Genomic DNA, 24,775 nt, shown 5'->3' with positions numbered 1-24,775 from the left:
CTGAGAACAGTGCAATGCTATCGCTGCAATAAGTATGGGCACATATCTCGCAACTGTTCGGGGAACGACGTTGGGGGGCAAGGTACTATCACCACCCTTGCCCCTTGCCAACCAATAAACACAGGATTACCAGTCATTGACGTTAAAATTGACGATGTGCAGTGTTCAGCACTCATAGACACAGGGTGTTCCCAGTCTATAGTTAGTGCACATTACTGTCAGATGTGGCGGGAGCAACCAGTCTGTATTATGACGATCAATGGTTTATCCCGAGCATGTCGATCTGTACTGAGAAGGGTGACACAGCCAAAGTTGATCTTCTGGTGATGCAAGAAAAACCCCTTGGCTATGACATGTTGATTGGAATTGATGCAATACAAGCACTAGGAGGCGTCATAATCACAGCGACTGGAAGTGTAATGCTTGGAGAAGGAAAAGAAGTCTGTGCAGCCATGTCTATTGAAGAAAAGGACTTCTGTGCTACGTTTGACGACAACGAAAAGGCGTGGACTACAAAGTGGAAATGGACTATGAGCCAGGCACCAGATCGGCTGTGCAACACCATTCCAGAGTATGCAGTTTCCACAAAGAATAGGGCCGCATATAAAGGAGAACTTTATATTGCTAACGGATGGTTAACACCGTACCCACAGGAACGTCTGGGACCATCCAAAGGATTTATTCCGCTCATGGCTGTTGAACAACCTACTAAAGACAAAATTCGGCCTGTAATGGATTACCGAGAATTGAATCAACATGTTGATGCTTTCACTGGAAACGCAGATGTGTGCGCTGCTAAACTAAGAGAGTGGTGTCAGAAAGGGAGTAATGTAGCACTGCTGAATTTGATGAGAGCCTACCTGCAGATACGTGTCAATGAGTCATTATGGCCATTTCAGACAGTGATAATCAAGGGAAAACGATATTTTAGGTTTTGGCCTAAACGTAGCACCCTTAATAATGACAACTATTATTAAAACTGTTTTGATGTAGGATGAGACCACAGCAAAACCTTCTTCAGCTTACATTGACAACATCTACATTAATGAGGATATAATGTCTGCAGATGTGGTTCGAGCAAAACTAGCATCGTTTGGGTTAATAAGCAAAAACCCTAAGCGCCTAAAGGACGGGGTGCCCGTGTTAGTGCTAGAGGTCTATGAGAAGGGCAATACTTAGCGATGGAAGCGAGAAAGTGCGATTCCAGAGTTACCCAGTGTATTGACAAGACACATTGTGTTTCCTATTTGCAGTAAATTAGTAGGACATCTACCTTTCTGTGGATGGCTCCGATCGGCAACAGGAGTGTTAAAAAGACGAGTAACTGCAGTAACCAAAGGATGGGACGACATGGTGTATGATGATTCTCTCCAGCAAATGATGGCTGAAATGTTGTACAGAGTACATAGAAACAACCCTGCCCAGGGTGAGTGGCAAGTATCTGGAAACGAACTGAATGCATGGGTTGACGCAAGTTCACTGGCTACAGGTGTCGTGTTGGAACAGTTGGGTGCTGTTGTGGACGATGCGTGCTGGCTTTGTCCGAAAAATGATGCCCAGCATATAAATTTGGCAGAACTTGATGCCACGTTAAAAGGGCTTAATCTTGCATTGCAATGGCAGGCTAAGGTTGTGCATCTTCACACTGACTCGTTGTGTGTTTACCACTGGTTGACTGACACCTTGACTGGAAAGGCTCGAGTTAAGACTAGAGCTGCCAGTGAGATGTTAGTATGAAGGAGACTGGCAATAATAAAGCGTATAGTTGACAAATACAGCTGGCAGGTGGACATTACCTTAGTTTCGTCTATGCAGAATTTGGCTGATAGCTTGACTAGAGTACCAAAGAGGTGGATTGATGTAATGAGACAGGAATCTGATCCTCCACAACAGACATGCACGGCCGTAACAGATCAATTAACACTGACCAGATCTGTACAATACGTCAGCAGAGTGGGCATCCTGGAATTTGGAGGGCAACATATTTTGTCCGAAGAGTGTGTCCTTCAACTACAAGAGCATCAATCAAGGCATCTATACGCTCGTGTGAAGAGTGTCAGCGAATTGATCCAGCACCATCCCAATGGCAAAAAGGGAAGCTTGAGGTGGAGGACAACTGGTATCGAGTAGGAATGGATGTAACACATTATGAGGGCAAGCGTTTTTTGACCTTGACAGATTGTGGTCCGACACGTTTCACGATATGGCGCCTGTTGACACGACAGGATGCATCTAGCATTATACGACAGTTGAGAGCTGTCTTTTTTGAACGTGGTGCCCCGCTGGAAATTCTGACTGATAATGCTACTATGTTTCGATGTCAAGAATTTCAGAAATTTACGCAGGAATGGGGGATTAGAATGCGTTACCGATTTGCATATTTTTCAGAAGGTAACGGTATAGCGGAGCAGTGTCACTGCACCATTAAAAGAATTGCGGCCAGGACATAGTATTCTATTCCAGAAGCTGTGACACCAAAGGACGATGCAACACCAGAAACTGCACCAGCTAATGGGATTTACCGCTATGAACAGCGTATAAAAGGAATTGATGTAACACCATCAGTGATTAGCGTTGTCAATACACCATATCAAGTGGGAGACCGTGTTTGGGTAAAACCCCCGAATGCTGGGTGCACTGTAAAATTTTGGAGAGGAAAAATAGACAAAATCATAAGTCCTCAGACCATGTTAATTAATGGTGTACCACGTCATGTAAAAGATATCCACCCCTGTTATACTTCTTCTGATTCTGAGGATAATGAGGAAGATCACATACAGTTCAGGGATGATCCTGATCGCCTACTGCCCCTACAGGTGAGCATAGAAACACTACCTACAGAACCAGATGAGGGAATGATGGAACATACTAGTGGCAATAGTGATGAGAATGATGGACATGAGGAAGTAATACCACCAGTTCCTCATCGAAGTACCCGAGAAAGGCGAATACTGTCCACCCACTGTGATTGTGAAACGCCGCCTATAGCACCACGAGAGGGAATGATGGAACATACTGAGGAAGATGGAACCGAGGAAGTGATGCCTCCGATTCTTCGAAGGAGTACCTGACAAAGACGGATACTGCCCCCTTGCCCTGATTGTGAAACACCGCATAGGGAACCACAAGAGGGGATAATAGAACAGACTGGTGGCAATAACGGTGGTAATGAGGAAGTGCTTCCCCTGATTCTTCAAAGACGTACCCGACAAAGACGACTGCCCCCCTGCCCTGTGTGTGATCATGAGATCAGGGGGGGGGAACGTGCGACTTACCTAACTAGCACATGTGCATAATTCAACAGGTCGGTCGTGGAATGAAATGAATGAAGAAGAAAGAAACAAAAATTGCTGCCTTATCTCTTTATATGCCTGCAATGTGATCACCCGATATGCAAATGAGATGCTCCTGGTTGGACATAAAAAAGGGTTGATTTTTTAGAGGGACGTTCATTTTGAAGTTGGATTTCGAAGAAATAAGTTGAATTAGCAGAAGTTCGTTTGGAGTTGTGGTTACGTATACAGAAGTTTGGAAGTTGGAAGTTTGGACAACAGTGTCAACTTTACCCAGGAAATTATTGGTGTGATGGGCGGAAGAAATAACACTCAAATTATTGAATTATACATGGTTCTCCTTACATGGAGAACCATTATACATGGTTCTCTACAAAAATATTTTTCTTAATCCCTTTTCCGTTTAAAACCCAAGATGGGGCACCTTGGGCGTTAGATACAGGGAAAATGGAATGAATATTGAGAGGCCCAAAGCCTTCAGCACATTAGGGACAACTTTAAGAGCCAGATGAATAGCCATGTTCTAAGGTAGGAAGAGTCTCCCGTTTAATAGGAGCCACCTTCACCTTAACAAATAACAGAAAGCATTTAGTTCCTTGCTTTACATAAAGGGGAAACTTGTATGCAAGTTTAGATGCATCAACAAAGCATATAAACTTCGCTGGGGAGTACTCCATCATCACACGTCTGGGGAACTTAACATCACTTAATTTGTTTAACTCTTTTGCGAGAGCTTGCCAAGAGGCTGTATAATTTACAGGAATTTCTTGATCCCAGGAATAGTTTGTTTTTCCATCGTTGGCTAATCAGAATCTTACCTTGAATAGTAACTGAGAGTTGTTGTATTAGTTAAGTCCCTTTAACAAATCGGAAGTTAGGAAGAGTTACTGCCCTTGTACATATGACTGCCATGGCGTCTTTTATAAATAAAGCCTGTATTTGTTAGCTCTAGTTCATTTTCTTATTTATTCGTTAAAAAAAAAAAAATCTGCGACCATCTCGAAAACTAGAACAAAACTGAACATAAAAATATGCTTTTGTAAATCACGCGTGAAAACTTAATTTTTGAGACTAATTAAAAAGCATTAAATCTACGTAACAACACTCAAAAAAATGGACATTTGTTTTAAAAACTTGTTATTTCAAATGTCCCTTAAAGACTCCTACGCTATGTGACGAGTCACTTTACAACGCATAAACGCATAATGTTAAAAAAAAAAAAAAAAAAAACGTTAATGAAGGCGGTGAAATGCAAAAAAAAAAAAAAGCCCTAGGTTCCAGGGATTATGCCATGCGTCGCGACGAGTTTAAATGCCAGATTCGTTTTCAGTGGCCTCGATAACACCTAAAAACACAAACTTGAATGGTCGGCGTTGTGTTACAGTTAAAATAAATATTTACCAAATATTAAAATAAGTTTGCCTCTTAATTTTCTGTTGTCAAAGTTTTTTTCTCTCTTTCTTTTTTTTTTTTTTTTTTTTTTGTTTGTTTGCACCTTCTGCGAAGCTGCTTTTCTATGTCGCCATTTTGAATTTCGATGCGAATCACGTTTTATTCACCACGTCACTAAATTCGCAAATTCTTCAGCCGTCTGCTTTTTTAAAACAAGCGGCAAAAGATTGGATAAAAGTAAGTTTCATGCTATTTAAGTAGTGTACTTTTATTTTTTTTGTATATATGTTTTTTTTATTAACTTTCCAAATATGTTACTTTCTATTTTCTAGTTGAGATTGAAATAAGTTTCATATGGTAAAAAATGTGATAATTGAAAACAGATAAACAAACTTCTTTTTGAAGATTTAATTTTAAGGGAATAAGTGAAGTGATAGTTGTTTAGTTAAGAAATTAGAACCAAACGATAGAGCGAACGTGACAGCAACTGTATTTAAGAGAGTTCCTGGGCGGTAAAAGTTACATCAGGCAACCAGAGGCGAATAGTCCTCGCTATTTAGTTGTATGTCTATTTGTCTGCTTTCTTGTTGATTTAAAGCGTGTGATAGTGCTTTGATTAGGCATGACCATAGTAAAGGCAAAATTTTCGATCCCCATAGCAAATAATAACTGTAAAAACTTGTAAAATAAAACTAATTAATTATAATTTTTGCAGTATTCTGAAGAAAAAAAGATTATAAAAAAATCTCATTTTTTTTACTCTCCTCCGTAAAACCGGTGAATTTTCCCCCCAAAAAAATAAATAAATGAATTTTTTAAAAAATCCCCAAAAAGCTAAAACGGGAAAAATGGAATTCAATGTTAATTTCTGCATATTTGGACCTAAACAATGAAATCCACGCGATATTTAAAAATTCTCTCAAAAAATCAAGTAATTTATCAATTTAATTTATATTTTTACAGACTTATTTTAAAAATAAAAGAGGCTAAAACTTAAATAAAAAAAATGTACATAAAAAATTGTTATATTTTCCCCTCCTCTTCCAATACAACCTTATCAGAATTTTATTTTAAATTTAAATAATGCTTAGTTATAAGAATTAATTGATATTTCCTAGAATAAGAAGAATTTCATAAAATAATTTAAATATTACTTTTTCGGGCTACAAATTATGATATTGAAAAATATTTTTATTAATTTACTTTTTGTTTCATCAAATGAAAAATCTTTTTCTATAAAGAAAAGGAAAAATTTATTGTTTTGTAATCTTTGTGGTAAATAATACATAGCTTACCTGAGTGTAGCTGCCGGAGGTGAGGATGGTCTTCCAACAATCAAGAAGAACAATAGCATTGTGGTTATTTATGCTAATAGAGTAAGGTAAATTGTTATAAAAACCTTCCTCCTTTGTGAAGAGTCAGTCATTATTTTTTTTATGACCCTTGTCCTGTGCGTTATTCAACCAGCGATTTCTACCTTTTATTTTTATTACCGTCGGATATTTTTTTCTACACGACGCTTTTTTTTCCCCCCCTTTGTCTTACTGTTATTTTTAACAGTTGTTTCTTTTTTCTTGGACTTTTTTTTAACCGTCTTTTTAACGGTTCGGCTATGGCCGCTTCGGCGAGCCAAACGCCTATTGTCGTCGACATTACTGAAACGGAAAACGGCACTACTGCTACGCCAAACAACTGGACCAAACCACCAAAAGTGGATATCAACGTCAACGAATTTATTGAAAAGGCAAAACAATGCCTGGAACGTGTCACCGACAAGGGTTTAATCGTCAACGTGCCAAGGTTGGAGGAAATCCAAAAAAAGTGTCTGACTATATTTATAGTCGACAGGAAATTAAAAAAAGTTATAAGAGCAAATGCAGATATTGTCACCAACCTTTTGGCTACAGCTGGTTTTAGACCCTTGCGCATCGTCAAGTGCAAGGGCTACAACACATGGAGTGTACTTTTCAACTCCCAAGAAGACTGCCTAACTATCTCACAAAAAGAGATAATAACTCAGAACTATATTCTAAGATCAGAATATATGGGAAAAAGACGGACGACGGTGTCCGTTTTTAATGTACCGCACCACATTGAAGGAGAACACATCGGCGCCTTCCTTTTAAAATATGGCGAAATGGTTTCAGTGCAGGTGGACGAGTTCCACGGCATATGGTCTTATGATATCCTCCTCGATAAGGCAAACTTCGATACGATCCCTTTCTTCCTCGAGGCAGGAGAGGAGAAACTCCCTATAATAGTGGCTGGAAGAAGGCCGACATGCTGGAATTGCAGCGAAATTGGCCACCTCACATCAGAGTGCCCCTTAAAAAAACCTCCACCAAACACCAAAAAATCCAGCGGACAACACTTGGGATCCACATCAAAAAGCGTTCCCAAGTTGCCCACCAACGAAACAGAATCAGACGAAATCCTCAGGGGAGAACCCTGGCAAATCGCCCCTGGAAGAAAAACTCCTGCTCTTCAATTCAGGAAGGATACTGCCATGTTTTCTTTCTATTGTCGTTGGGAAGTAGTTCCAAATATTCTATAATGTATTCATCAATCCCAATTTTCTCCCGTGTCATACCAACAAACCACTCTCGGCCTTTCTGCGTATCCCAGATGGCAATGCATGGTTCGTTCAACTCAACATCGTCCTCCTGATCAGTATTGACGAGCACAGCAGATGTAGAATCTCCAGATTGATGCAGTTGATCGTACATACTATCAGCATCTGTTTAATGAGTAGTTCAAATTGTTTGAGGTATCATGCTCTGGCAATTGGTCACTTATATCCTCCACTTCAAATTGATCATCATCCAAATCCAAACGATTGTGCAGTTCTTGCTCTGCCAGAAACCGTTCATGTTCCATATCGACGTGGAAAGTGTCAATGAGCCATTTGCGAGAGAGAGACTTTTGATCGACAAAGAATCTTCGTTCATGTACATCAAATTCATCAGGATTCACATATTTTGAAAGTATATTGAGAAGGACATGGTGCTCTCGTTTCCATTTAATCATATTCACACGTCTGGAACCCTTTGCTTTGTAGACATCTTTGTCGTAAATTTTTAGCGATCGATCAAGTTTATGTTTTATCCCAGGTATTGTAACATAACGAACATCACTTCCAAAGGCTTTCTGCCACAATTGTAGTAATTGCAAGGAGAACTGGTGAATATGATTTTTCTGTGTCGTGGTACCATATTTGGCAGCATGATGTTGCACAGCTTGAACACATTCAGCCTCAGTTGGAAGAGAATCAAGCAGAAGATAAGTCCAATCGTCGTAATTATAATCTTCGTCAATCTGCCCTGCTATACCAGCCATGTTCATTGCATTTTACTAACTGAAAAAGAAAGCAAAGTTCAATCAAATTCACAATTAATGACATGCAATGTTATCGTGTCTATTTAAAGATGCCATTGCATTGTTACAGAAAGAAAACATTCCCTTATTTGGTAATTTTCCATCTATAACTCAAATAAAGCCCCTTTTTGACAACCTATGTTGATTCTTAGGGACTTTTTGACTCTCTTTGGCTAAATCGGCCATATTTAGCCCTTTTTAAAGGTCCTTATACCCCTCATTAACAGTGCAAAAGTTGGGAGAGTGCCTGCTTCAAGCATTTCCCAACAGTTTCTGCCATGTAGAGGTGTCTTTGGGTCCATGGGAGGTGCATTTTGGAAAATTCGTGATTTCCGACCATTTTTGGCTAATTTTGGGGTAATTTTTACCCATTTTGGACTCTGAGATACCCTAAAAAACCCTATACTTGTGGGATAGCCAATGGGAATGTTAGATTAACGATACAAATGCATTTATAGTCAAAAAATGCACCCTGTGGCTTTCAATAAGTGATTAAGTGTGTTCGGGGGCGAAATTTGGGCTATTTTCATGCGTCGACGCGGTCAAATCACGTTTGGGGCCAGCGACCCTCCAATTTTGACCCGTTTTGAACAAAATCATTTGTTCCCATCTATTTACATATAAATGAAGGTAATAAGCCACTTTTGGCATTTATTTGAAAAATTTTGTTTCTATAGCCTACCCCTATTCTTAGATAAGAGAAAAATTCAGGTTGTGCTCGATGGTTGTACATCTAAACAATATGATATAAATGCGGGAATGCCTCAGGGGTCTGTCCTTGGATCTCTATTATTCCTAATGTTCATAATGACCTCCCTGACAAAATTGTCTGTGAGATGGGTATATATGCTGATGAAATCACACTCTATAATAAACACAACAGGAAAACAAATGAACACATATCTAAAGAAATGGCAGAAACACTAAAGAACGACCTCCAATCTGTAGTGAAATGGGGACAAAAATGGATGTTCACATTTAATGCTGCCAAGGCTAAACTTGTCTCCTACAATAACTACAAGAAACCTTCTCTATCACCAATAGCAATGGCCAAAGACTTGATCTAAAAGTACATCTTTTAAACTCCTCAGCCTAACGTTCACAGGAAACATTAGTTCGAAAAATTACATTGAGAGCATTGCCAGAACCGCTGCGAAAAAGGTAGGTTCTCTCTACCATGCTAGAAAGCTACTAATGTTAAGGAACAGTCACCTGTTCTTGTGAGTAAATATGAGATAGGATAGCCAAGGATTCGAACTTGTGAAGCTAGATTTGGAATTAAGAATTCCGATCATAAGTTAAAATAAATAATACAGGAATGTTATTGAAAATGGAATGTAGAATTACCGTTCACATAAAATAGTTAGATATCTGTTTATTGAAAAAGGAAAGTAATGATGTAATTTTGTTTCTGTTAAAGAAATGAAATTAAAATAAGGAATTTAAAAACGGACAATGGAAAATGTTTGTAAAATGGGTTAATCAAAAATTAGGTTAGAGAGTCGGCTTTTAAGTGAGGCGTGTCAGGCCACGTGTCTGATATGCACGTGTTTGTCCTGCAATGACGTCATGAGTTTTCAATATAGTTGGAGCTTGGCAAAGAGTAAGTCAGTTAGTCAGGGGAGAAGAGAGAAGTGAGTCAGAGACAGAGCTGACATGGAACCTTGGAAGCAGAGGGGAGAAGAAAGAATCATGTAGAGATTTGAATTCCTTGATGCAAAGCTATTGACCGGTCGAAAATGGAATAAACGAATATCATCTTTTTGTATCTGCATCTTCGTGTTATGTTATTCAACAGAAAAGGTGTTGTGAATTTATATTATAAGAACTTTGTGAAAATCATCATCTCAAAAATAGGTAAAGAAATATATGTGTCAATTTTATAGAAACACTCCCATTCACAGAAATGTCAAATAGTATAAATGTCAAACGCATTATCTCTTGGTCTATCTGTCAATATATCAAATCTCCTCTCATTGTGTATTACATGCCGTCGGCTCTCCTGTATTAACATGTACCTTGTCTCTTTATATATACAGAACTGTCTCTCTCTTTAACTATAGACTATATATCTGCACACAACATGAACACTCTAAGACTCTCTGTTACTAACACGAACAACAAATACATACGTCATCTCTTCTGGAATAACCCCTATGTAAAACTAATGCCCGAAAGTATTCTGTACCTCTATAAGGCCACCATTCGCCCATATATTGAGTATTGTTGTCATATTTGGGCTGGTGCATCTGCTGCTAGTCTCTCACTCCTAGACAATGTTCAAAAGAGAGTCGCCAACCTGATAGGTCCTGAACTGTCATCTAAGCTTCAGCCTCTGTCCCATTGACGAAATGTTGCATCTCTCTGCGTGTTCTACAAGTACTTTAATGGTAAATGCTCCGACGAACTGCAAGCACTTGTACCCCCTCGGCATAAATACCCCCGACAAATCCAACAAGCAGCAAAATCCCACCCCTTCACAGTTGAGATCCCTAGATGTAAGAGAGCCTTCTACTCTAGTAGTTTCTTTCCTAGAACTGCTAGACTTTGGAATTCCCTTCCGGGTTCCTGTTTCCCCAACTGTGCTGACATGCAGAAGTTCAAGTGTAATGTGAACTGACAGCTTGCTGCGCAACTTCCCACATAGTACCCCTGTAGCTTATGTCCCTGATACTAGCCCCCTACACCAAAGTGGCGATGTGCCTTGTTTAGGGTGAAAATGTAATAAAAAAAAAGGTATAATGTATATTTGTACTAGTTTTTTGTTTCTTTTTTTCCTGTATTTTTAATCTTTAATTGGGCTTGTTTTCTTGTATCTGCAAAAATTTACGACCATTTTAAGGTTTTGTCATTTCACGATGTTTAAATCAAATTTTACTGGTTTTATGGAGTGTTAAATAAATAATGTGTTGCCTTAAATTAAGGAAACAGAAGTCTCACCATGTGTATGTGTGTGTCGGGTGAAGTCGAGCGATAAAGAGAAAGATTAAAGATGGTGCCTGTGGTTTTATGAGCTGTGGTCTTGTAAAATCTCGCCACACACATGCAAATGGGGAAGATAGGCTTCATAAAAGCAGCCTGATTGAGAAGTAGCATTTGGTGACCTTTGACAATTGTTGACTTTCTAGCCTAACCTGCTGTCACGACTTCTCATGAGTTGATTTACTATAGAACAAGCTATTTCCAGCTATGGCCACCAACCTGAACAATATGATAAAGCCATTCAATGGTGAAGGCGATGTGATGGCTTGGCTAAAGAAAGTGGACCTAGTGTCAAAGCTCCAAAAGATAGGTGATGTTGCCACAGTGATATCGTTATTCCTGAAGAGGGATGCACTAGCCTTATACTTGGAGCTGAATGAGTGGGAACAAGATGATGTAGACACAAAGTCAAATTGGTCCAGGCATTTGCTGAGGGGCCGTTTGAGGCATTCACCAGATTAAAAGAGATGAAGTGGACGGTGGAATCTGTCGATGTGTATGCTAATGAGATTAAAAGATTGGTGGAGCTATCAGGAATTAGGAGGCAGGCTGCAAGTCACATGGGCAAGATAGCGTTTGTCATCAGGTTCCCAGAGGAGATTTCCAAGAAGTTGCAGTAGGTCCCAGGTGTTCAGACTTTGGAGGTGAGCAAGCTGCTCCAAACTGTGAAAATGTTAGTGAACACCCAACCTTCTGGGTCTATATGAATGGCAGCAGCAGCATGGAAGAACGTGAGCAGAAGTCGGCCGAGACCGCGAGGTGCATGTTTTGAATGTAGGGGCCCACACCTGTGGAAGACTGCAGGAAGTTCCATGAAAAGATGGTGTGCTACAGATGTAATTGGAGTGGTCACGTGGCAGTGAACTGCATGAGTTTGGTAAATTGGCAAGGGGGAGCCGAAGCGCGACCAGCTGCCCTGTCTCGAGAATAATAGCGCACTTGCAGCTGATGCCCAAGCGAGAGATTGTTGTGGAAGAAGAAGAAGTTGTGGCCTTGATTGACACTGGCTGTACCACTACTATAGTGCACACAAGCCTGGTCGGATGATAGAAAGGGAAGGGTGAAGTAGTGGCATTCAATGGGTCACGAGTGAAGTGTCGAAGGAAAAAGACCGTCACATTGAAATTGAGTATCCCTGGATGAGGGTCCATGTGATTGTCGCCGACCAACTAATGCCTGGCATCTATATGATTGTTGGAATGGACGTAATATGCCGACTTGGAGCCATCACAGTCAGCAGTAATGGCATGAGGTTTGGACTGGCAGGGTGTGCAATGACAGAGCAGGTCAATGAAGGGTTCAAAGAGGCCAGAGAAAAGAGATGGATATCGATCAGAGATCCAGATTTTCAAGTAGAATTCGATGGGAATCAGTGGACAGTGGAGTGGGCATGGAAGAATAAACCGCCAATATTAACAAACAGGGTAGTATGCTATGATAATTCGCTCAAAGGAGGAGCAAGAAAGATTTTTGAAGAAGTGGCTGGATGGATTGAGGAGGTTATACTGTTGTCATGGATGGATGATGTAGAATCAGATATCTTTCCATTGATGGCCATTCTGCAACCAACAAAAGGGAAGGGAAGACCAGTTTTAGATTTCCGAGATTTGAACCAACATGTTGAGTGCTATACTGGGGGTGATGCTGTAGATGTATGCAGTGAGACCATTAGAGAATGGAGGCAAATGAATGGTTGATCTAAAATCTGCCTACTTGCAACTCCATTTTTCCAAGAAACTCTGGAAGTACCAGTTACTCAGATATAAAGGCAAAACCTACTGCCGTACGAGGGCAGGATTCGGGTTGAACTCGGCACCCAAGATCATGTCGACTATTCTGAGGAAAGTTCTGGAGAGAATGGGGAAAGGAGATGGTGCCGTGATCTTGTACATCGATGACATTCTTGTAAATGAAACTCTAGTGACTGCAAAGGAAGTGGTGGGTCACTTGAAGTTTGGGTTGATCATGAAGGCACCTGAAGAATTGGACGGGGGAGCAGCCTTGGGGCTAAAACTGAAATGAAGTGCATCAGGTGGCCTGGAATTTCGAAGGGGGAATAAGATTCTGCAAATGAAAGAAGAGTTCAATAAGCGGGAGCTATTTTCCATATGTGGCAGGCTGATGGGGTATTACCTTGTTACCGACTGGCTTAAAACAGCATGCTGAAGGAAGAGAATGGGATGATAAAGTGGGAGGAAGAACGATCATCTTGATCAAACAGGTCTTGAAAGAAGTGGAAAGGCAAGACCCACTTCGGGGAACATGGAATGTGCTGCGAACAGTGGATGGAGTCATGTAGTGTGATGCAAGCAGCATTGCAACAGGTGTTGTCTTAGAAGTGGGTGGAGTGGTTGCGGAAGAAGGCTGGCTGAGGAAGAAGGATGATGCTAGCCACATTAATATGGAAGAATTGGATGCAGTTATTAAAGGAACAAATCTGGCCTTGTAATGGGGACTATGCAATGTTTGTGTGAAAACAGACTCTGCCACTGTGTTTGTTTGGTTAAAATCAATGATTTCAAATGATAAGAGTGCAAAGACGGAAGTGGCAGCAGAGATGATGGTGAAATGCAGGCTTGGGATGCTGGCTGAGCTGATGCAGGGTTTTTCTCTAAAGCTGCATTTTATCAACGTCTCTTCCAAGAAGAACTAAGCAGATGTTCTCATGAAAGTGAGAAAGAGCTAGCTGGTGCCCAAAAATGAGAATGTTGCAGCAGTATCTGATCTGGATAATTCTGGGATGCAAGAGTTGCACAATCCGCACCTTATGGGGGTAGAAAAGACGTTGTACTTGGTGAGAAAAGTCAACCCGAGTGTCACCAAGGAACAAGTAAAGCAAGTGTCATGACTTGCGACAGGTGTCAGTCAACTGACCCTGCTCCAAGCACACACAAAGCTGGAGAACTAAGTGTGACTGGGACCTGGTAAAGACTGGCAGTTGATGTAACCCATTATAGGCATTGGCTTTATATGACAAAGATCGACTGTGGCCCCAGGCGCTTTGCCCTATGGAGAAGGCTGTGAGGTGAAATGGCCAGTGAAATAGCGCAGCCCTCAACATGGTGTTTCTGGAGCAAGGTCCAATGGAAGAGCTGCTGACATAGGTGCAGAAAATTAACCAGCCATCCTTGATCCATTCACGGAGTTCCTCTTTGTATGCAAGCCTCATTAGGTCAAGCATATGGTACTCAGCTACTCCATTCTGCAGTTTGGCTTGTTCCTGGTTTTCCGATTACTTCCATGAGGTGATCCAAGCTTTCTGCTGCTGGTCAAATTTGAGACTAAAGTCTGGCTGGTTAATCCTTAGCACAGCGTGCACTGGAGCCTTCTCCTAAAATTGTACCACCCCGTCTGCATTATGTGAACACCATCTAGGGCTTTGATGGCATCATAGCCTAGAAGCAGGTCAAAGCTCAGTGGTTTTTCAAGTGCTTCCAGTGCCTCGATGTTAGCAGTTTCCAGTTCTTGTGCGAATGTTCACGGTGCCAACCCCACAACATGTCTGCATATCTCCACTAATGACGGTCACCCTGTATGTTTTCGTGTAGTGTTATATCTCATTTAGTATTAAGTTGAATAAAATATTAACATGATAAAAGCATAGTTTATGAAAAATACTATTTTTTCTATTGAAGCTAATTTCTCATTAATGGATAAATTAATGATAATATTACAATTATTTAAAATAATAATATTATTGTCGATAGATAAGGTTACATTTTATGCTTTATTGACTAGTATCTTTTATTTCTTTACAGAGCTATGGATTATCCCCAAAGGATTTTATATATGGAGCATTTTCTAAAGTTAATCGAAAATACATTTTTAAAAATGTATATTTAAATAAGAATGAAATAAATTCAACATATAAACATTTCAATTGTGAGGCATATGCAAACACACAAAGATGAAACCCTTATGCTCGATAAGTGTGCACCACAGCTGTTACAAAAATTATTGCTTCAAGATTCCACTCAATGGTAAAAACATGTATGGGAAGTGTGTGTGTCTAAGGATTTTCACAAAACTCTCAAAAAATTACATGCAGAAGCATACTGGTGTGTTTGAATTACATACTAGATATTATTCTAAAGATTAAATGGTTTCTCTGGACAATAATTTGGTTGATAATTTGACGTTATACTTCACCCTACAAGTAAACTCTGACCAAATATATAAGTATTTGAGGTCCAAATAAGATCCACTTGACACAGTAAAAGATATGCTTATACAAGGAATTGTGCAGCTTCTAGTAATGTTACCTCAATAACAATATTTATATGAATATTCCACCAGAGTAAATGAATTCCTTCCCTAGAATCCAGAAAGGTTGAAAAAATGTAATTATTTTAAAGTTTATCCTTCTAAAAATATTTAAGGGGTAAATTGTTCAAAGGAAGGTTGATGTTATTTACTGCTTTACTGAGTCAATATTTGACATGTAGAGGAAAATCTTGATGTAGCACTATGATATCTATGTATCTCATATAGATATACGTGTTAGTGCCAGAAACGTACCCCTATTATACCGAAAATTCATTGAAGTAAAATACAAAGAAAAGGTGAAAACTTGTGAAAACATGCGAAGCTCAGTATTTTCAGAAAACTTTACTTGAAGAATTAACCTGCACACATAGTACATACCTTGATGAAAACATCTTATGTTTGCTAAATATGTAGCTCAGCATTTATGAATAATTGTGGTTTATAAATAATACATTTCACACACACATTGATCAAAAACATTATGGGAATTATATAAATGAATATTTTCAATAAAACTAATTTAAACACCAACACAGGGTAACACACTTATGAAGAAACTTATGCATGTGAAGTGTGTGGTTCAACATTTTAAAATAGTTCATATTTAAAAACACCTGGTAAAAAACCGTATGCTTTTGAATTGTGTAATTCAGCATTTTCAAGAAAATATCAGTTAAAATGTACTTGCAAAATCACATTGGTGAAAAATCTCATATTTGTGAAGTTTGTGGCACAGCATTTTCAAATAGGTCTAAGTTAAAAACTCACCTGCGCACACACACTGGTGAAAAACCTTTTGCTTGTGAAGTTTGTGGTGCATCATTTGCACAGCTTTCTCATTTAAAATCCCACATACGAATACACACTGGTGAAAAGCCTTACACTTGTGATGTGTGTGGCTCAGCATTTGCCAAAAGTTCTCATTTAAAAATCCACATCCGAACACACACTGGTGAAAAACCTTATGCATGTAAATTGTGTGGGTCAGCATTTTCACAAAACTCTCAGTTAAAAATTCACATGCAGAAGCATACAGGTGATAAACCTCATAGTTGTGAAGTTTGTGGCTCAGGATTTTCATATAGTTATGATTTAAACATCCACATGCGCACACACACTGGTGAGAAACCTTACACATGTGAATTATGCAGTTCTGCATTTTCCAGGAAGTATCTGTTAAAAATACACATGCAAAATCACACTGGTGAAAAACCTCATGTTTGTAAAGTTTGTAGCTCAGCGTTTTCATATAGTTCTGATTTAAAAGTTCACCTGCGAACACACACTGGTGAAAAAAATCATCTGTGTGGAGTATGTGGGTCAATGTTTTCAAAAAACTCTACATTAAAAACTCACCTGCGCACACACACTGGGGAAAAACCTTATGCTTGTGAAATTTGTGGCGCAGCATTTACACAGATTTCTCATTTAAAATCTCACATACGAACACACACTGGTGAAAAACCTTACACTTGTGAAGTGTGTCACTCAGCATTTAGCAAAAGTTCTGATTTAAAAATTCACTTGCGAAAACACACTGGGGAAAAACCTTATGCATGTGAATTGTGTGGTTCTGCATTTTCAAGAAAATATAAGTTAAATATTCACATGCAAAATCACACTGATGAATCATCCTTGTAAACAGAACCATATTAGAAGACTGCAAAAGAAGATGAATGGTCTGGATTGATTACAAAAAGGCCTTTGACAGTATACCTCATTCCTGGATACTTCGCTGTTTGGAGCTGTACAATGTGCACACTGATATTAAATCAACTCCAAAAACAAAAGGCCTGATGGTGCACATCAATTACATTATAGCACACGGAAGGAAGGATACAGACCCCAAACATAAAGATCAAGTGAGGAATATTCCAGGGAGACAGCCTCTCACCGCTCCTTTTCTGCCTCACAATTGATCCACTAAGTAAGCTACTTAAGCAATCCAATGCTGGATACAATCTCAGCATGGGCAAAAAGAAGGAAGAAAATAAAAGAGTAAACCATCTACTCTTTATGGACAACTTAAAACTCTATGCAGAATCCGAAAAACAACTTATCTCTCTGATCGACATTGTTAAAATTATGCAGAGGACATCTGCATGGAGTTTGGATTCGACAAATGCACTAAGTGCACCATAAGGAAGGAAAGAAAGACAGCATCAGAACATCTTAATCTTGACAATGGCTCTATTGAAGATGTTGAAAAAGATGCTGTCTATAAATACCTGGGAGTAGAGGAGAATGAGACACTTGAACATGGAAAGATGAGAGAAAAAGTGCAGGGAGAATGCTTCAAGTGACTTAAAAAAAATTTCTCATCAGAACTATCATCGAAAAACAAAATTACTGCCATTAATCAATTGGCAATACCTGTTGTCTCTTATGGATTTGGCATAATCAATTGGCCACAAAACTGCATCAATAACCTTGACGTAAAAACTTGGAAAATGTTGACCCTTCATAAAGTCATTTACAAACATCAGTGCATGGACAGGCTGTACTTACCACAGAAAGAAGGTGGTTTAGACCTCACTGAAATTAACCACGCATACCAAGCTTCAATGGTAAGCATAGGCCAATATATCAAATGTTCTTCTGATCCAAAAATAAAAATGGTGAATTAACATCACACCAAATGTTTGCCCTGGCAGACATCAACTACAAAGCTCTGTGGAAATCTCAGTAGTAACAAACTGGACACCACAATAGAAAAATTTGACAACCCAGAAACCCTAATAGCCCGAAAGAAGAGAAAGGAGTATACAAAAAGGTAACTGAAGACAAGACTAGAAGGATGGCAACAACATAAGAGAGCAGGCAGGTTCATGGAAGAACTGAACCAAAACTACATTGACAAGGAGGCTTCACTGCAATGGTTTAAAAGTGACTCATTTCCATTTGATGAAGAACGATTAATTATAGCTGCACAAGACCAAGGCTTACTCACAAATGGATTTTAAAAAATGCCTGGTCTACAAAAAACAGACCAATGCAGATTCTGTCACTCAGCTGTTGAAAGCCCAAGCCACCTAATGTCTGGATGCGAGATCCTTCTCACCGATGGTCATTACACTGTCCGCAACAACAAAGTATATAGATACTTACATTGGAAGATCTGTGGAGAGATGCAACTAGATAGGTCGTTGAACATCTGGGAACATGAACCACCACCGATAACATCAAATGGAAAAGTGATAGTGTTCTACGACAAAGAAATACAGGCAGGCAGCTACATAAAAGACAAGGCCATCAAGCCAGATATAGTAATATGAAACAAGCCCAAAAGGACTGCACTCATTATCGACGTCACAGTTCCAAACGACTTAGGCCTTAATAGAGCAGAATGGGAAAAGATAACAAAATATCAGGACCAAAAAAATGATCTAAAAACATGATCTCTGAAAGAAATAAACATTATACCAGTTGTGACAGGAGCGACTGGCCTAATAAAAAAAGAACCTTCATAAATACTTAGAAGCAATCCATGGAAAACTAAGCTATAAGGAAATACAGAAAGCAGCCATAAAGGGAACAGTGTCTATTCTTAAAAGAGCTCTTGGATATAAATTTAAACTATAATAGAATCAAGTGTTAGCCCCAGGAAGGAGCCCCTTGATCTCTTCAACCTAACAAAAATAAAATTTTAAAAAAATGAATAATCTCATGTTTTTGAATTTTTTGGCTCAACATTTTTATATAGGTCTAATTCCAAAACTGATCTGCGCTCACACACTGGACCTAAAGAATGATTTAAAAACAATATCTCATGCAACCCTAACACAAATGCACCTACATTAAGACCTTTCTTATTTTGTTTTTTCCTTTATAATTTTTACACAACTAAGGCATGTTCTGCAAAGCCCAAAACAAAAACAACAGCCCTCTCCCCTTTCTCTTCCCCTTTTCTTTTTTTCACACCCATTTCCCTACTGGCTTCCTAACAAACCAAAGTAATATAAATAACCAAAATAAAATCCATTAATAAATATTTAAAGAAACAACTTGAAGCATAAAAAGTTTTTCCAATCAATCAGATTTCACTAGACCCCATCAATGGGGCATCAGAATATGCCGACTGCCCTTTGAAGAGAGTAAAAATCTCTCAATGGGGCTACCTGTTGGCCGTAGGTAGTAACCTGTAATGCCATTAGGATAGGATCCTGGTGGTTGAGGGACTTGGAGGTCAAGATTTAGCACCCCCACTTCCCAACACACCACTTTCGCTCTTACTAGACTAGGCGGGCAGTCCGAAGGGCCTGATCCGATCAATTGGCTGGTCACATCAAACCCCGCCATATATTGCCGATTTCACAAATCTACTATTAACACAACATGCTTATCCCTTTCCCACAAATAACACCTACTTCCTAATATATGGTGGGAAGCAGTGGCTGAGGGTCAATCGACAAAGTGAATACATCAATGACATGGCTGCAAACCCCTTAAATTATTATGTAGCCTATAGTAACATCAAAGGAAGATAGGTGCTCATTAAGATAATGCTGAAATTGAGTATATCATCCTTGTACCCTGTTGAGACTGGGCAAATGGGTTTCCCCTCAGGCACTTCCCATATAGGGCTCCGAGGTGGGTGCGGAACAAGAATGATAGAAAAACAATTTTATTTGATTATGGCTTTTATTTCCTCCTACTCGTTTGCCAGAATTTCATACATTATTTTCGTTTTCAGCACCCCTGAAAACCTCTAAAAGTTGTAATTTTATAAAAATTTTTCCAGGGTGGAAAGATTCTTTCCACATACATAAATAACTTGAAACTGCTATAAATATCTTTAAAATCACCACTGTTTTATATATTAAACAAGGTAAAAATAGACTAAAATCAAAGGAAATAACTAGATGAAAATTTCACTTTGTTTAATGGCGATAGTGATTTTTAAGATATTTTCATTAGTTTACAAGGCTCCTTTAGTATTTGACAAACTATGGATACCCACCGTAGGGGTGGCTGCGCGCAAAATTTTTGTGCCAAGAGGTACGCAATCTCAAACCACACCTCTCCTGGGCTGACATTGTTAAATACCAGTGGCAAGTGGAGTGTATATTCATGACAACTAGAAACAAATGCAGAGATAAGCAGAGAGCACATACAGTGCCTTGAATTCCCAAACGGTCACCCATCTGGTACTAATCAGGCTCAACACTGTTTAGCTTCAGTGATCTGACGAGTACTGGTGTGTCAACGTGATTATATTAGTTTAATCAAGTTATTTCCCTTGATTCTGGTTTATTTTTACCGTGTTTAATAGAGAAAACAGCGGTGATTTGAAGGTTATTTTCTATTATTTTAATCTAATTATTTCCATTAGTTCTAGTCTATTCTAACCTTGTTTCACAGAGAAAACATTGGTGATTTGAAAGATATTTACATTAGTTTCATGTGGGTATTTCCCTTGATTCTGACCTATTTTTACGTTGTTTAATAGAGAAAGCAGCAATGATTTTAAAGATATTTTTTATTGATTTCACTAAGTTATTTCTCTTTGTAAGTTCTAATCTATTTTTACTTTGTTAGTTCTAATATGTTTTTATTTGGTTTAATAGAGAAAACAACGTGAATTTTTAAGGTATTTTCGTTGGTTTCATCTAGTTATGTCCCTTGATTCTAGTCTTTTTTTTTTTACCTTTTTTAATAGAGAAAACATTAGTGATTTTAGATGTATTTTCATTAGTTTCATCAAATTATTTCCGGTGATTCAAGTCTATTTTTTTCTCGTTTAATAGAGAATAAAATGGTTATATTAAAGATATTTTCATTAGTTTCATCAAGTTATTTCTCTTTAATCTAGACTTTTTTCCTGGTTTAATAGAGAAAAGAGGGGTGATTTTAGAGATATTTACATTAGTTATTTCTAGTTATTTCTGTTAGTTCTAATCTTTTGTACTTTGTTTAATAGAGAAAACGGTGGTGATTTTAAAGATATTTTAATTAGTTTCATCAAATTATTTCCCTTGATTCCTGTCTATTTTAACTTGTTTATTAGAGAAAACAGCAGTGATTTTATAGATATTTTCATTAGTTTCATCAAGTTATTTCCGTTGATCCTAGTCTATTGTTACATTGTTTAATAGGGAAATCAACAGTGATTTTAATATATTAAAATTAGTTTTATCTACATTAATGATCTTCCAAATCACATCCTTGCATCATTCATAGACATTTATGCTGATGATGCTACTATCTATGGTAGCACATCTAAGACTGTAAATGACCGATTCTCTCTCCTTTGATCTTGAGCAAGTAGTACAATGGGGAAAGAGGTGGCTTGTTACTTTTAATGCATCTAAAACCAAACTTTTATCTTTATATCATCAACGCTCTAATCTTAATCTGGCATCAATTGAAATGAATGTCTCTCGTCTTGGGGAGGCCTCATGTTTTGACAAGCTTCTGGGCTTGACCTTTACTCCTGATCTTAAATGGAACACATACATTGAATCTGTTGTCAAGGCCGCTGGAAAAATGGTGGGATCCTTCTATTGATCCAGTAGATATCTCACTGCTGATGCAATTCTCTATCTATATAAGAGCCAGGTATGTCCAAGGATTGAGAACTGTTGTCACATCTGTGCAGGAGCTGCTAGAAAGGAGATATCCTGCCTTGATGGAGTTCAAAATAGACTTTGTAGCCTCGTAGGAGATGTCCTTTTCTCTTACCTGCAACCTCTTTCTCACAGAAGATATGTTGCGAGTTTGTCTCTGCTTTATAGTTATTTTCATGGAAAGTGCTCGACTGAGCTCCAATTATGCCCCCCTTGCCAAACTTTCACAAGAAACACACATCTAACAGAAAACACTATCAATAATTTCCACCACTCTTTATCTGTGCCTAAACCTAAATGTAGATTCCATGAACAAAGCTTCTTTCTTAGAACTGCATGCATATGGAATTGTCTTCCGTTTTCCTGCTTTCCAGCTGACTACAATATGGTTGTCTTCAAGTCTAATGTAAACAAAGTTTTTGATAAGTCAACAAACTCTGTTCCGTCTGCCTGCTTTCCACCTGACTACAACCTGGATGTCTTCAAGTCCAATGTAAACAAATTCCTAATGAACCGCCACCTCAAGTAAACACTTCAATAAATCTCCACACTAACGTACTGTACTAGCAATAACCCTTATCCCTGAGTGGCTTCCGGGCCTTGATAAGTGGTGACCACTGTGTAAAAAAAAATTAAAAAATCAGAGTATGCCAAAGAACTTTGCCGCTAATTCTACTCTATGCAATCAGAGCTGTCAACCTCCCACATTTCCTCTTGTGTCTGAAAACTCACTATGTAACATACAAATATCTGTGCATGATGTCGCTAAGCTAATAAAAAAACCACAATTCCAGTAAAGCAACTGATCCTGATGGCATTCCTATTATTGTGCTCAAAAAGATTCAACCAGAACTAACTCCTATACTTACAAATCTGTTTAAGTGTTGTCTGGGGGCGAAATGCTTCCTAACATCTTAGAAAACCTCATTAGTGTGTCCCATATTAAAAATTTAGATGATCGCTCATCTCCCTCTCAATACAGACCAATAAGTCTCCTGTACGTCTTGAGTAAGTTGCTAGAATCTATGTTAGATAGAGAAGTAGTCAACCACCTCAGCAAAATTAACCTCCTCAGTGACATGAAATATGGTTTCCGCTCTGCTAGATCTACAGCAAATGTATTAACAGTTATATCTCATAGGATTAGCAAATCTCTTGATGAAGGCTTCCTTTCTAGGGCAATTGCCCTTGACATATCGAAGGCTTTTGATAGAGTATGGCATAAAGGTCTACTCCACAAAATCTCCAGCTACGGTATAGCTGGAAATGTCATTTCAGTTAGTAAATCATTTCTCTTTGATAGTGTTACAAGGAAGCATTTCTATAAAAAAATAATAAAAATCAATAAAACAGTTTCAAATGTGTGCTAAAGTATTCTTGGCAATCCTAATAATCAAATCTCAAATGTTTTTAATTCACGAAATAGTTTAAAAGCCAGAGTATAATAATAGAAATTTTAGAAGGATCTAGAAGTTGTATAATGATCTAGAAGGTCCCAGAGGGTTCTACAATAACCTAGAATGGGGTATGGTGCCATATAAATAAGTGTGGAAAGAGAAGCTGATCAGATATCAGCTTGTACTCAATAAGGTAACTCCGGTCCCTGATTCATGGATAAGTCTAGCCGAAAGAATCTAAAACACAAAAACGGAAAATATATTTCCTCAGCCACGGAAAGTTGCAGAAAATGCTTTCTGAACTAGTGGTAAATAGATTTTTGAAATTTTCTTATTGATCAAACATTTAAAAGAAAAACAAAAAAAAATAATCTTATTGAATTTCGTTATTAATAGAGTGAATAGTCACTCGAAGTCGGGTTTGCTGGCTGTTCTTAAATTTGACTACCTTCCTTCTCCCTCGTAATCTCCACTCCCTCGTCCTGTTTTTAGACCTGAGTTTCACCAAGCCTTCATTAGTTTGTTGCATTAATGGTAGTAATTCTAAACAACTGTGTCTTTTGTTAACCAACCTTTTTCGTTTGTTTCCTTATTGTTGTAAATATTTGTATGCAAACCTTTTTGTTTATTTTTGTTATTGTTGAAAATAAAGGAAAATATCATTTTTCTAAAATCATATTTCATATTCATGATTTTAAATGTTACCTCTTGGACGTGTAAGGGTATCTTATGTAGTTTCCGACGTGTAGGAGATGGGGAGTCTCGTCGTGGGCGACGAAGCATTTCACTGAAGAACCACGGCAACACACAGCGAACCAACAAACAATGACAGCCACGGCGCGAAGGTAATTAACAAAGCTCAGCTGACTGCACGAATAGAAACGGAACCCAACGGTCACTAACGGAACCCAACGGTCACTGTACTGATCGCCACGAACGTCAGAACCTGACTGCCTCGCACCTCCAATGGACCGATTTTTATTCCTCAAGATGGCCTAGCTAATTTGCATCCCCGCGAGATCTCGCGCGATACTGCGAGATTCCGTCTCTAATAAAAGCAGGCAAGCGCCATCTTGGAACTCTTTCTTCCGCTGCCCCGACCACAGGATCAGCCACCACCCCGCACGCCAGGCACACACGGACCCTCTTGCGCCGAGGGCTACGGTTAGTCTCACACTCCCCCCTGGTCTCCAGATCACATACGTGACACGGCGGACGTGGCCGTTTGATTCGAGCACTCCTGCGGAGGGGTATTGCCGGGACTTCCTCATCTGAGCTCTCAGAAGTGGCATCGGAAGCATCAGCATCAGCATTAGAGCTCGCAGTTGAGTCATTAGGTTGGTGGAGCACAGGTTGGATCCATCGCTCATCGTCGGATGACTCGCTCCTTCCACTGCTCGCAGTTGAGTCACCAGGTTCGTGGGGCACGGGTTGGATCCATCGCTCATCGTCGGATGACTCGCTACTTCCACTGCTCGCCGATTGGTCAGCGCTTAGAGCGGGC

The 24,775-nt window shown here is 39.0% G+C and overlaps 1 protein-coding gene across 1 annotated transcript; it reads left to right on the top strand.

Annotated features, from left to right (window-relative positions):
* Positions 1-4,758: 4,758 nt before the first annotated feature.
* LOC145276675 (uncharacterized) lies at positions 4,759-23,944 on the top strand. The gene is made up of 2 exons (XM_080127858.1): positions 4,759-4,922; positions 14,801-23,944. The coding sequence occupies exon 2, from the start codon at positions 15,987-15,989 to the stop codon at positions 16,947-16,949; it is 963 nt and encodes a 320-aa protein (XP_079983984.1). The 5' UTR covers positions 4,759-4,922; positions 14,801-15,986; the 3' UTR covers positions 16,950-23,944.
* Positions 23,945-24,775: the final 831 nt, after the last annotated feature.

Source organism: Euprymna scolopes, chromosome 5, assembly GCF_053919585.1.
Source record: "Euprymna scolopes isolate OS-2025 chromosome 5, ASM5391958v1, whole genome shotgun sequence".
Taxonomy (NCBI): domain Eukaryota; kingdom Metazoa; phylum Mollusca; class Cephalopoda; order Sepiida; family Sepiolidae; genus Euprymna; species Euprymna scolopes.
The sequence above is the reverse complement of the archived record's forward strand: the minus strand, read 5'-3'. Positions and strand labels throughout refer to the sequence as shown.

Excerpts from the sequence above, each read along its gene's own strand:
- LOC145276675 (XM_080127858.1), top strand. The coding sequence starts at position 15,987 with ATGTACTTGCAAAATCACATTGGTGAAAAATCTCATATTTGTGAAGTT.